Source organism: Notechis scutatus, chromosome 1, assembly GCF_049901735.1.
Source record: "Notechis scutatus isolate UNSWTSFEM ecotype Mainland chromosome 1, rNotScu1.2, whole genome shotgun sequence".
NCBI classification, from domain to species: domain Eukaryota; kingdom Metazoa; phylum Chordata; class Lepidosauria; order Squamata; family Elapidae; genus Notechis; species Notechis scutatus.
The window spans coordinates 235516937-235532027 of record NC_142009.1 but is presented as its reverse complement, the minus strand read 5'-3'; the positions used below and the strand labels follow the sequence as shown (position 1 = coordinate 235532027).

General features: G+C 33.8%; 1 protein-coding gene across 1 annotated transcript in view; it reads right to left on the bottom strand.

Annotated features, from left to right (window-relative positions):
- LOC113412506 (uncharacterized) overlaps positions 1–13796 on the bottom strand; it is a 32405-nt gene extending 18609 nt beyond the window's left edge. The window contains exons 1-6 of the mRNA XM_026668200.2: positions 13582–13796; positions 12456–12529; positions 11565–11650; positions 10463–10502; positions 10003–10083; positions 1345–1452 (exon numbers count right to left, since the gene is read on the bottom strand). Coding sequence (XP_026523985.2) covers positions 1345–1452; positions 10003–10083; positions 10463–10502; positions 11565–11650; positions 12456–12521 — 381 coding nt within the window. The 5' untranslated portion in view covers positions 12522–12529; positions 13582–13796. The remainder of the gene's footprint in view (positions 1–1344; positions 1453–10002; positions 10084–10462; positions 10503–11564; positions 11651–12455; positions 12530–13581) is intronic.
- Positions 13797–15091: the final 1295 nt, after the last annotated feature.

Below are 15091 nucleotides of genomic sequence, written 5' to 3'. Positions count from 1 at the left end.
ACTTACCACACTATCATAGAATTTCCTCTCCCAGAGGATTTGCTGCCTGGCCCAATTTGACCCAGCAAGAACCTGGCTGATTTGTCCTTGGACTATTTGAACTATGGCTATGGCACTCTGTTTCAGCATGATTCTGCATTGCAAAACTTTTCAACATGTTAAATTACTTACCCAAACTTATCTATATGTGGGAGTGGGTGGGTCTGAAGATATTTGGGTTAAGAGCTTAATAGAAGAATTCATTTATCAAGTAGAATGTAGCTGCAACATTTCCCTTTTCTCCCCATCCTTTGACCACAGTATTTTTAAGAGACATAATCTCCAGCATCAGCAGCATATGGATTACTGAAATGAATGCATAAAAGTCCCTGGCTGCTTCCTTCTTTGTAGAAATTTCTTTATTTCTTTGTAGAAATAAAAATCTTACTTCTGGGGTGGAAAATTAAATCTTACTTCTGGGGTGGAAGGCGACTTGTAGGTTTGGATGGTTATAGTCCAATGTCTTCTTAGTCCAGGAATTCATCTCTGACCACTTTCTTAATTTGGATAATTTTGCTTATTGGGCACAGAGATCCACTTTCATCCTTTACAAAATTTACAAACTAGAAACTTGAAATTCTGGATTCCACCAATTTAGGAGAGCAGTCTTCCCCAGGTTGGGTATTTGAGAAATTTAACAGCCTTTTCATGATTTTAATTTTTGCTAATTGTGAACTCGTTTCTAAGGCTCTATGTCATTCCACATAAAGCCTTTGGAGTGAAGTGTCTCCTTTATGTAGTTTTAGAAAGTCCTAGATTTGTTAATAGCTGCCAAGGGAGGTGACTGAGCTATTCTTCAAGAAACATGTTGATGTTATGTGAACAGAAATACCTGTCCTGTTCACATGGGAGGTAAGGCACTTCTGGGTTAAAAGGATTAGCTGGTGACATCACTGCTGCCCAGGAAACACCTTGTGGGGGGGGGCATGTTCCCATCAAGCAGCTGGAACAAATGATGGGAGCTCATCCTGTCATGCAGCAGCACTCGCATTTGGGGTCTTGAACACAGGCTTGCTAATCTCCAACTCAATGTCCTAACCACACATTCCATCACACTCCCATGTGAACAGGAATGGGGATGTAGAACACAAGACTCAAATGTTGAAGGGTGTGAGTAAGTTTTTCCATGAGGCAACAACATAATTACAAATAGTTTGGGAGGAAGTTTATGGCTAAAAACACTTTTTCCTAATCTTTGGGTGCAGGGAAAAAATAATACTGTTTTATCATATGTGTAGGTAACCATGAGGCTGGTTATTTACTTGGTGTACTTATACTGCTATCATGGATTATAAGATACTTTACCTCATACTTTCCTTCATTCTCCATCTTAATCTTTTCAATATCCAGTAAGAGTGACCAGACTTGACCTCGTACTTGGAGGGGAATCCCTTTATAAACTCTGCGGAACATCTATAAATACAAAAAAAAAAAAGCATGATCATGGTCCAATTATCAGGAGCTAACAAAACCTATTTTTTTCTGAATTTCCTTTGGCAGATGCAATCCAATGTGATTAACATATTATGCATAGAAAAAAAAACCTGTGTCTTAACATTTGAAGCACTGTTTAATAGACATTTTCATTTCAAATACTGAGTAGTTTATCAGATGACTCAAAGTTTGGGTAGAAATCCTGTCCAAAAGATGGGAGTTTCAGGCAATATGTACATTTATTTACATTTAATTAATGTAATTTGGATAGAGTTTGTCACAAAAGTACATCCTGATGAGTCATTGGTAACAGTAGTTAGTACAATATGAAAGCACCTGCTGATGCATCACTGACTCCCTCAGTCCCAAGACTGAACATAAAGAATTATTTCATTCACTTTCAAACAGAAATTTGTTATTTAAACCAATGGTTAAGATCCTAACTTCACTTCTTTTTAATGTATTAATGTATAGAATTCAAGGTTGTTTCATCATTTATCGGTCCTAAACAGTATTTTATACTTGGGATAATTAAAGCATTTTCTCTTTATGAATTGAAATATAAACCAAACTGATCAACATATTAAATCATTAAACCTATCTGCATATTAAACTACATCCTTAAAATAAGCTTTTAAATCTGATAATTTTTAAATTTTATTTTGTGAGGGAGTAAATGCAAACATATGCAGTCTGGAATGGACTGATTCACCCCTGCACAGTTATTGAAATGGATACTTTACTTTGTATTGGTCAATTCTGATAGGTTGCAGAGACCTTTCCTGACAGCGAAACTGGCTGGGGATGACACAAAGAAGAAGTGGTCCTGCAGTGGGTTCCTGCGGGGCGGGGCTGTTAATGCCACCACCACGAGGTGAGTCAGTAGAAGACATCTCCCAAAAATAAGACCTGGTGCCTTCTTTGGTGGCAAAAAAATATAAGACCTTTGTGTGTGTGTGTGTGTGTCTCTGTGTGTGTGTGTCTCTGTGTTTGTGTGTAATCATATATTGCCATTGTTTGTTTTCATTGCTCTATTTTTTCTTTTTCAAAATATATACAGTGTATGTATTTTATATTTTTCTTGTTTTATACAGTAATATAATTTTAAAGATCGTTTTATTTTCATTTTATTTTCTGATTCAGTTATCAAGATATCTAAAGCTCATCTGCACCTCATCTGCAATGTCTCTGGCACTTAAAGAAAATGCTGTAAAAAAGGGGGAGTCCAACTCCCACTAGGAAATTAAAAAACAATATACAAAAATAATATACAAAATTAAAAAACAATATACAAAGTGTTATTCTAAATTTGAAAAGCTGGATTAGCTTTAGAGTTATTCACCAACATTTCAGTGAAATGGGACAGCGGAGAGGGGGGATAACTGAATGTAATATAGAATTTAAAGCTAAAATTCCTTATCTTGTTTGCCCAGCTAGAAAAAATGAGGAATCAAATTTTCTACAGATGTGATTATCTGACTTTGATATATTGAATGATGAATGTAGAAGAATGTAGAAGTTGGCCTGAGCAAGGAATGGAACAGGCAAAATATATCCAAAGAGCAGTGAATAAGCTCATAAACTCATTGATCAAATTGTCAACTTTCCAAGGATAAATTTAATAAATTGGAACAAGTTCAGAAAAAAAATAACTCAATCACTTCTTTCTGCATACTAGGATGTTTTCTTGGATGGACATTTACAACAAATGAATTAAGTTACAGCACAAAATTAATTGGTGGAATATACACAGAGTGAGAGAGACAGAGACAGAAGGAGAAAGAAGCGGAGGGAGGGAGAGAAACTAAGAGAGAGTACTATACAATGCATATATATCTCTCTTTTTATGTGGACTCTTTTAATTAGATTTCCACTTCAAGCTTAGGATGGTCAGGTAGGAGACCAAACATACTGTGTGTGTGTGTGTGTGTGTGTGTGTGTGTGTGTGTGTGAGAAAGGCACCCATCAAGCGAACACACAAACTCAGACCAATAAACACAGACCAAGACTCCAACCAATCAGGATGAAGAAAACCATTCTGTGTGTGCCCCAAATTTAAATCTGAAACCACTGTGTGTGTGATGATGGCAGATGAGATTCTGCTGAAACGTTGCTACAACTTTAAAGAACTACAATGTACCGAACCAAGCCGAACACCATCATGTAAGTACCCGTGAAAACTTAAAAACATATATATATATATATATATATATATATATATATATATATATATATATATATAACACATACATATATATATATACATACATACATACACACACACACACACACACACACACACAATTATTATACAATGTTCATACTATTAAAATTTAAAGTATGAAGTAAATACAGAATTTATGGAATACAATATAAGAAACTATGACCACAAAAAGGAAAGAAAAAACGGAAGCATCCTAGGCTTCCTTAAGAAACAAGTACAAAATCTATACTGCAACTCAAATACAGTAAGTGAAGTATAATGAACTTTTCTAATGTTCCCCCAAGCCAAAAAAGCTGTTACTTCTCTATTATACAGATAGTAACCTCTTTTATTCATTCATGTTTTACAAGATAATCATAATTTACTTAGTTTGTTTTATAAGAGTTCATATTATCATCCCAAATCTATCCTAAAATCATTTTGTAGATATAATAAGAAAGAAGTACATCTTTATATATTTATTATTTTCTAAAAGTCTACATATTTCATTACTGTATTTTATTGTCTAACCATTGATAAAATTTGGAAGATCCCAAATTTTATAAAATTGTTTATCCTCTTGTTCTCTAATTTCAAATGTCAATCTACTCATTTCAGCACATTCCAATATTTTCTTAATGATTTCCTCCTGTGATGGTATTTTCTCATTTTTCCAGTTTTTAGCAAATACAATCCTAGCCGCTGTTAATATATTTACAATCAGATATTTCAAGTCTCTACTATATATTTCAGGTAAAATTCCCAATAAAAATATCTCTGGTTTCAAGTCTATATGTTTTTTTGTCATTTTTTCCAACCACATGTGGATTTTAGTCCAGTATTTTTTAGCATCCGCACAAGTCCAACACATATGGTAATATGAGCCAGGTGTCTGATGACATTTCCAACATTTTTCGGATTTATTCTTGAACATTCTTGCTATTCTTGTCGGGGGGAAATGCCACCTGCAAAACATCTTATACAAATTTTCTTTATATGCTGTTGACATTGTCATTTTATAATTTTGAGACCACAATTTTTGCCATTTCTCTAAATCAATCCCATATCCAAAAAAATTTCCCCAAGCAATCATAGTTTCTTTAACTTGTTCTTCTTCTAATTTAATTTCTAATAAATATCCATTCAATTTTTTAATCACCTTTTCATCAGTACCTGTCAAAATCTTACCTAAATCAGTCAATTTATCATAGAAACCTTCCATTTTAGAATCTTTATCATACCCTGAATGTATTTGCGCATATGAAAACCAATTCATCTTTATACCTTGTTCCTCTAGTTTTTGTATAGATTTGAGTTCACCCTTTTCATTCAATATTTCACCATATCTAACTGTTTGTTCCTTTTTGTATACTATAGGATAAGAAAATGCTGCAATAGTCGATAGACAGACTGGAATTTTCAGGATGTGCCTTGCAATATTCCAAGGTGTCCAAGATTACTCTCATATTATCTTTAATTTGTCTCTTTGGCAGAAATCCATTTTGATCAGGATGAATAAAATTATTTAGATATTTTTTAAGTCTTTCTGCCAATATTGAAGGAAAGATTTTATAATCTGCATTTAGTAGAGAAATAGGTCTATAGTTCTTAATTTGTAATGGATCGGCCTCCTCTTTTGGAATAAGTGTAATATAGGCTTCTGACCATGATTTAGGTATCCTCTTCTTTAACATAACTTCATTCATAACTTCTAGCAATGGAAGATTCAACGATTCTTGTAATGTTTTGTAAAATTCTGCTGGAAGTCCATCTGGGCCTGGTGCCTTTCCTTTATTTTGCTTCTTGAGTGCTTCAGTTAACTCCATCATCGTTATATTGCTTTCTAACATTGTTTCAATCTCTTTAGGTATCTGAGGTAAATTAGCATTTTGTAAGTACTGTTTAACTCTTTCCTCATCAATATTCTCTTGAATATATAGTTTCCCACAGAAGTCTCGAATGATTTCCTTCTTCTCTTTACTACCATAGCAAACTTGGCCTTGGTCATCTGTTAATTGCAATATTTTCCTTGATTCTTTCTCCTTTCTCAATTTGTATGCTAACCATCTACCTGGTTTGTTTGCGTCTTCAAAGTAGTTCTGTTTAGCACCTCTAATTTTCTGTGCTAATTCTTCTTTTTCTATTTGACCCATTTTATGTTTAACTATATCCATTTTTAGCTTGATGCCCTTTTTCTGTGGCATTTTCTGTAGCTCTTTTTCAAGTCTTTTATACTCATCCTCTAAGGCCTTAGAGGCTAATCTTTTCATAGTATTTCTTTTCCTTGTATAGTCTATTATCAAGCCTCTAATATATGCCTTCATTGTATCCCATACATTCTGAATTGATGTATCTTCTTTTTTGTTTTCTCTAAAGAAAAAAGCCAATTCTTTCACCATCCACTGTGTGAACTCTTTTTCCTTTAAAATAGTATTATTTAACGTCCATCTAGATCTTCTTTTTTGTCCTTTCCATTTAATTGTCATTGGATTGTGATCTGCCCAAGTATTTGTTTCAATATTTATTTCTTGAATATTAGTTATTAATTCTGTTGACATCCATATCATATCTATTCTGGACCACGATAAGTGTCTATTTGAATAGAAGGTGTATTGTTTAGTTTTAGCATTTCTTTCTCTCCATGTATCTTTTAAGTTTATTTCATCTACCATTTAAAAAAAAGATTTAGGGAGAGTCTTTCTGTTTTGCTTTATTGTTTTCTGTGCTGTATAGTCCAATTTATTGTCTACAATTCCATTAAAATCTCCCATCATAACTATATTAGCATAGTCCAGTTCAATTATTTTCATATGTAATTTTTTGTAGAATTCTTCTTGTTTGTCATTCGGGGCATATATTGCAATCAGGAGTGTTTTCGTATTATTGTCCATTATTTCCACCATTAATATTCTTCTGTCATCATCGGTATAAATCAATTTTGCTGGGATGGTCTCTTTAATATATAAAACCACTCCTCTTTTCTTACAATGTGTCAAGGAAGTAAATATTTTCCCTAGTTTTGGCTGTATCAACAATTGTTCATATTGTTTTTTAATATGTACTTCTTGTAGACAAATTATATCAAATTTTAATTTCTCTAATTTATGAAAGGTTTTCCTTCTTTTAACGGCTGAGTTAAGTCCATTTATATTAACTGTAATCAGTTTTTTCTCTTCCATGGTTATATTTTGTAGTTAGGTTTAGCAGCTCTCGTAGATCTTGGTTCACGTTGTTCTTTGGCTTCCACCTTTCCACCTACTGCACCTTCTTCTTTTTGAATCGCCATTTGGCAGTCCTCTTGGAATTCAATTAGTGAGATTTCTTTTTCTGCCTCTTCCTCTTTCCCTCCAAAAAATTCTGTATAAAATAATTCCGCTTTCTCAATTGAGTCAATTCTATGTCTCTGTTCTTGCCATGTGAACATTAAACTTCTGGAATCAGCCATCTATAATTCACCTCTTTTTAAAGTAGCATTTTAGTCAGGAATCGGTATTCTCTTCTCATCTCTCTCACTCTTCTGGGTATTTGTTTCAAGACCACAATCTCCTTGTCTTTATATTTCAATGTTTTCTCTCTTGCCACTTGCAATATTTGCGCTTTAATGGCTTTCTTTGTAAATCTGATGTGAACTTCTCTTGGTAAGCTATTTCTCATTGCATATCTTGTGAAGACTCGATAAACCTCATCTATTCCATCCATCATCTTCTCTTCAGTTATTTCCAAAGCTTCAGCCAATATTTCTATCATTATCTCAGCTAGGTTTTGTCCCTTTTCTTCCTCTATGTTTTGGAATCTGCAATAAAATTCTGACCTGTCCATCTCCCATCTCGACATACCACTTTTATCTTGTTCAACCACAGTTAATCTGCTATCAATATCTCCAATCTTCTTGTCGCTTTGTTTATCTTCTTCTTCAATTTTTTGGAATCTCTCATCATATTTCATCATCTTTTGTTGAATGTTCTCCACCTTTTCGTCAGTTTTCCCTGATCTTTGTTCGATGTTCTCTGTTCTCTTTTCAATATTCTCTGTTCTTGTTTGAATATTTTGAATTCCTTGCATAATCATCTGCAGGGTCACTTTTTCCTGTTCTTTTTCCTGCCGTAACATTGTCTGTATTGACCACAATCTCCTTGTCTTTATATTTCAATGTTTTCTCTCTTGCCACTTGCAATATTTGCGCTTTAATGGCTTTCTTTGTAAATCTGATGTGAACTTCTCTTGGTAAGCTATTTCTCATTGCATATCTTGTGAAGACTCGATAAACCTCATCTATTCCATCTATCATCTTCTCGAGTTATTTCCAAAGCTTCAGCCAGTATTTCTATCATTATCTCAGCTAAGTTTTGTCCTTTTTCTTCCTCTACATTTTGGAATCTAAGATAGAATTCTGATCTATCCATCTCCCATCTCAACATACCACTTTTATCTTGTTCAACCACCGTTAATCTATTATCAATATCTCCAATCTTCTTGTCTCTTTGTTTATCTTCTTCAATTTTTTGGAATCTCTCATCATACTTCAACATCATTTGTTGGATGTTCTCCACTTTTTCATCGGTTTTCCCTGTTCTTTGTTCAATGTTCTCTGTTCTATGTTCTCTATTCTCTTTTCAATATTCTCTGATCTTGCTTGAATATTTTGAATTCCTTGCATAATCATCTGCAGAGTCACTTTTTCTTGTTCTTTTTCTTGCTTTAACATTGTCTGTATTGAACGTTGTCCTCCAGATGGTGGAGAGGAAGAAGTAGAAGTTGAAGAACCAGGAGCTGTAAGTTTCATACTCATTTTAAGCAATTCAAAATCTTCAGATTCTTCTAAACCTTAATCCAATTGTGAAATAACCAATTGTAGTTCGAAATAAAAATAGTAGAAAAAAGAAGCCAAATAGTAATGATTAAAAAAAGAAAAAAAAAAGGGAGGACAAAATTTCTTCAGGTTCTTGTATACCTTAATCCAATCAGTAGTTAGATGAAGAAAAAGGCTTGGAAAAAAAAAAAGGAAAAAATTTTCAGGTTCTTCAACACCTTAATCCAATTGAGAGGTCTCAAATAGAAAAGAGTGCATAAAAATAAACCAGAAAGGTAGATGAAAAAACAAAAATACCAGGAAAGGAGAAAAAAAGGCTATTCCCTTAAAAAAAAAGGAAACATTAATACTAAAGCTTTTCCTTTAAAATAAAAAGCAAGCGTGGAGATTGGACTTCCAAAGAAAAAAAAGAAAAACAAAGACAAGCTCCAACAAAGCCAAAGATCCAAATAGCTATTGCAAAAAAAAAAAAAAAAAGATAAAATGAAATAAAATAAAGCTGGTGAGGAAGGATAGCACAACTTAGAAAAAGTAAAAAGAGCACACTGCACTTTGTTTAATTATCCAAGGCTCTTATTATAACTCTCTTCTCCAAAAACTTATCACCTTTTTTTTCCCCTAAGTTTCAACACCAGACTCCAGCTGTTGATAGAAACCCAGAAGAGCACCTGCAATAATACTCTCCCATGCTCTTCCCTCTATCTTATCAAATAGCAATGTCCTTGAAAAAAAGTCTCAGTTCTTTCTTTCTCAGCTTTGTCTGGTCACAGGAGAAATAGAATATTTCCAAGCCTCTAGTTGGCAGTGCTACAAAGTTTCTTTGCTTGCACTTTCCCCCTCCTTTTCCAAGCAAAATATAATAAGAATTAATAAAAAAAAGAAAAAGATATTTAAAAAAAAGAAATAACTAAAAAAAATCGAAGAAAAAGAAATACAAAAAATACAAAAAAAAGAAAGAAAGTAACCTCTCTGATATTTACTTTCGTTTAGTAGAACAATTGCTTTTCTTGTAATGATTGTCTTTCCCACTTCTTCACCTGTACCATCACATTTGAACGTTCAGTTGATTCAGGCAAAACAGACCATTACAACTTGGTAATAATTATCAATATGCAATATCTTAAATTACATATATTCCTTCTGTATCATTACAATAAGCTTGGCTTATTCTTATTTTATTCTAATTCATTTCAGAGTCCTAAATTTCTTGAAAGAGACATCTTAAATACAGTTCACATTTTAACTAAAACCTCCTGTTCTGATCCTTCAATATGGATTTCTTTTAGCTGAGATTTCTATTTTTCACCTGCTTATCTCTCTCATAAGATTTTGGTATAAATAAATCTTACTTTTCATTCTGTTTTCCCATGTATTTCTTCAAGATCACAGAGAGTAAATGAAAGCTGCACCACCCTTTTCATTAGTAGTGCTAGGAGTACAAGAACTCTCATTATTTCTTGAAATAAAGGGACAAGCAAAAATAATGTAATATTATTAAAATGTGTCAGTGTTTTACCTTTTCACCATTTCTGTATTTTCCCCACTTTCTTAGCATCTTCAGCCATTTATCCACTCTTTCAATCTCCTGAGCTTTTTGCTATAAAAGAGTTTTAAAAATGAAGGAGAATTTAGGAAGAAAAGAAAGATGGAAATATAATATCCAGATTAATAGAGTATGGACTCATGGTTTTTACAACAGTAGTTTTATAATGGACATCTAAAGAATTATTCAATTTCATTTATTCTTTATTCTAAAAAAGTAGCTATTTAGTTTATAGTTTTTATTGATTCATTATCTTGAGCCTTGTCTTAAATGAAAACTGTACACTGTTGATCAACTAGAGAGTGCCATATTATTGGGCTCTGAAACCATAGCTCTGAAGAGCAAAAAAAGAGCTAAATGAGAGACCACAGTAATGCATGAGGCATATAGACCAGTTGTTTCCATCAATTATTTTACAGCTTGTAGAACTTACCTTTTCTTCCAGAGCACTGTGAATTGGTAACTCATGCTCACTGAAAAAAGTAAAAGAAAGCGTCAGATTGAACTAATGTATGATATAAGAATGCATAAGGAAATGCAAGAAAGAGAACTGAAGTTTTGCCCAAAAGAGATGGTCGAGGATTAACTGATATATTAGCTGGTATTTTTTCTTTAACTTGGGTCTTTAATTAAATTCAGAACAAACACCTAAATCAGTAACATATGAAAAAAGCAATATATAACATATTATAATAATACAATATAAAACATTAGCGATCTAGTCTGATGTAGAACTCAGGAGTTTCTGAGTTCTAATCCTGCCTTAAGACATGAAAGCCATCTAGGTGACTTTGGGCCAATCATTTTTTCTCTCAACCCAACCCAAGCCAGAGGGTTGCTGTTGGGGGTGAAATGGAAGGCAGGAATATGATATATTTAAAAAAGGAAGGTTAAACATGTCTTTTATGAGCTCCTGTTTTCAATGGATAAAAATGTTGAAGTATGCTCAAGCAACAAACATTTACTTCCTCTCCAAAATCCTCAAAATATGTGTTCTAGTGGCTCAATCATGGGATACATGAGGTATGTGGAGCAAGGGGAAAGAGATAATACACATGCTGTTGTGCTGAGGCAAACAGTTCTTCCAGCAAGAGGTTTAAACTGGATTATACTCTATAGCAGTATAATTTCAACAACAAGGGTCACCAAATGAAAAGATTGAGATATTTCCAAATGCAAAAACCCACATCTCTTCAAAAAGATCCCCAGAGAAATCTGGAACATTTCTGAATGCCCTTAAAGGGTTTTTCATGGTTTCAGGAATTCTGATTATGCCAGCAATTTTTAACATGTCTGCATGCTTAATTCTGAAAGATCAAGCTTTGTCAGAACTTTTTTAGGATATGATGGCTGAAACTCTTATATACAAGATTTGCTACAACTGACTTGCTCATAAATAAGTACATTCATGTAAGTACATTCATGGCAATGATAAGTGAAGAACGATCTAAGGCATGGAGTAGCCTCAAAACAACCATGTCAATGAAACATACTTTGTTTCAGCAAAGTATTAAGGGGATCACAAAAGAACTTACTGCAAAAACCCAAATCTGTCTGTAACTTTGTAAAGAGCAAAGTCAGCATCTTCCCATGGATCAATCTGAGTTCCATCTTGCCTTCCCTGTAAAAAAAGGAAAGTAGCACAATGAAGCTCCCTGTAAAAGAGCCTAACAGTATAAAGTTTTGTCATACTGGTATTGTTTTAAAAAGCTATATATAGTAATATGAACAGTATGAATATGAATAGTATGAATGTATGTGTATATATATATGGACTTATATGTATAGATATGTATATGTACATATATGTATATATGTTTATACAGTATATATAAAATCAATACCAGTTCTGATAGATTTTAATTGGTCCTTAGATAGATAGATAGATAGATAGATAGATAGATAGATAGATAGATAGATAGATAGATAGATAGATAGATAGACTTGTATGTAATCAGATGATATGTGATACAATTTATTTTTGCACAGTGGCATTACTGTATCATGGGTGAGTGCACTACATAAAATGCTTTCTGGTCACATGCCTGCAGATTTGCAACATGCAATCCTTCACCAGTACCTTTCACTATAAAGCTGGGAATGATCTTTTAAATTTAAATCTTTCAAAGTTACACTTTCATGCCTCCATATATGGACAGCCCCCAAACAAATCATTTTTTGCAAACTGGCTTTTTCAACAGACTGCTACTAATAAAACATTGCATGCTTGCCTCAATGGACAAGAAACAGCTGTCATAAAAGCAGTTTCAAGGAATGATCCATATTGTCACTGCGTTATCAATTACATTCTTATTAACAGCTGGATGGGCAGCTAAATACTGAGGATCCCGCTTGGGACATATGGTCAAGCTCCCTGAAATTGTTCATTAGAATTAGCAAATTAATGGACAAAATAAATCCTATACCTTCTCATACTTATCAATGATTTCTGCCCTTTCTTCTGCTATTAAAGCATCTATATCTTTCTTCATGTCAAAAGCTGCAAGAAAAACAAATATTGAGCAAAATATAGACAATATGCAATTGGGTTTGTTTGGGAGGCAATAGGGGTTATTTTTGGTAAAAATAATCATATAACAACCATAGTATAACCAGCGTTTTTGAATGGTCATCTTTATAGGAATGCACAATTAACATCAGACATAAATACCAATTTCAATTATTTTATTTTAATTATTTTAAATATGCTAATTCTGCTACACAGTATATCATTCCAGATTAGTTCTGGGTCGCAATTCACAGTGGATGGTATAATTTTGTTAACCTAAGCCTCTACCTATGCTCAGAGGGGCTTGCTTTCAAGTAAAGGGTTAGCAGAAAGTTAAAAATAACCTCTAACAGGTATCCGTTTCAGAAAAGCCTGGGGTAAGTGTGTTAAAATCCTTCCTGTGGAGATCTAGGCTTAAAGAAGCTCTTCTAAATGCCAACTTTCCTAGACTACATCAAATCTTTCTAATTTGATAGGCTTCTAGAGAACTATTCCTATTTCAAATTTCATACTGCATGTTACTGATACATTTTTAAATGGATCTATTTTATACCGAATTTAATTGTTTCTAAACTGTTTCAGGAACCTGCAAAAGACCATGAGAATACAAGCCATTTTGACCTCATGTGGAAACAATCATAGAGGAAGGGGGATCCCACAGAAAATAGCAAATTTCCCACAATTTTGCTCTACATTGCGTTCAGAAGATAAGCAGAGTGGTTCTTCATCAGTACTTGAATAGGAGACCTCCAGAGAATACCAAGGCAATAAGCTAAGCTGGAAAATTGAAAAATATTTCTGCAAGAAAGTAATAGCGAACAATTTCCATATTGCTGCCAAAAAACCCTAAGTGGACATAGTTACTCAAATTCAGTTTGAAGACTTAACCTTACCAGAGGCCAGGAGGATCATACTCTAGCTTAATAATTATCCCCTACTTGTCAGTCACATTTATTTTGTCCTGTCCAAACATAATTTTATATCAAAATCCTACAGAAAATAAAATAAATGAACTTTGCACACCAAAAGATGATAGCTCTTACCTAAGATGACTGGTATGTCTTACACTGCACCTGGTGAGGCTATGGATGGCCTCTCCCTCTTGATGCTACCCAACAGGAAACATTCCAAATGCACAACATGTGCCTTCAAAACTGCTCCTCCGTTTGCTGCTGATGGTTTCAAGCAGTCTTTAGTTTGGTCATTCCCACTCTTTATCATACATTCCACAGGCTTGAAATCTTATCATTTGGTTTCTCTACAACAGGATAAGACATTGGTCAGTTGAAATAAATACTTCTGGAGAGTCATCCAAATATGACATGCTGAACGGCAAGGCCAACAAACAGCTGATTTTGCTGCCAAAGCCAACTCTTTGGTGCAGATTCCCCAGATTCAAACAGAAGCAATTAAGAATGACCCAAGATGACTCTCAGATAATCATGGACCTGTATGGGAAGAGGATCTTGATGGATGCAATTCATGGTAGGAGAGGCCAGAGAATTGGGTCTCCATCTTTTCCTTTTGGCTGCTTGCTAGTCTTAAGCATGCTTCAATTTTAACTACATGTTTTCAAAGTTTTAACTATACCTTTTCTTTTATCTTCATTCTAATTTTTAAATATCGACTGGTCACATGCTGATCTATTTCCCTTTGCTGAATTTTAACATGGTTTTTGTGTGTTTTTCCTGCTTTATTTTGTTGTTGTTGTTGTTGCAAAGCACTTACACTTTCTTCATATGGAAAGTTGATGGCGATTTCCTGAGTAGTGAAATCTAATTTGATTTACATTTTCATCTGACTTTTACCACAGGTACACCACATTTTATTAATTTTTACAAGCCCTGGTCATTGTTTTCTTAATTTTTGATGGAATCTTCCCTTTTGTCCCATCAATTTTTATTGTGGGAAACATTATCTTAATATTTAAAAGTAAAAAATCCTAGTACTCCCTCTTTGAGTCTGGGGAGCACGCTGCCAAAAAGCCAGTCTTAATGGCGACATTAAGCAATTTGTCGGCAGAAGAGAAAAATCACTCTGCTGCTCAACACCATCCTTAGAGGACTCAAATTAATTTGTTTATTAAATTAAATATATGTATTTTGCTGATTTTCTGCAACACTGGAATTCAGAAAGTAATTAACTTTCTACAATATGAAATGACAAATCGTTATTAAGCACCAATTCTTTTTGACCACATTAGAACTATAAAGTAAACCGCACCAAACTTGATTGCAGGAAATACGACTTCAGCAATAGAGTGGTCAATGTCTGGAATACTCTACCCGACTCTGTAGTCTCTTCCCCAAACCCCAAAAACTTTAACCTTAGACTGTCTACTATTGACCTCACCCCTTTCCTAAGAGGTCTGTAGGGGCGTGCATAAAGCGCACCAACGTGCCTACCGTCCCTGTCCTATTGTTTCTCTTATTCTTTTATTTTTCTTATATGTACCCATTTCATATATTCACAACTATGTATACACTTGTACTTATTATCTTGTAAACAATTGACAAATCAAATAAATAAATAAAAATAAATATAGAAATCAGA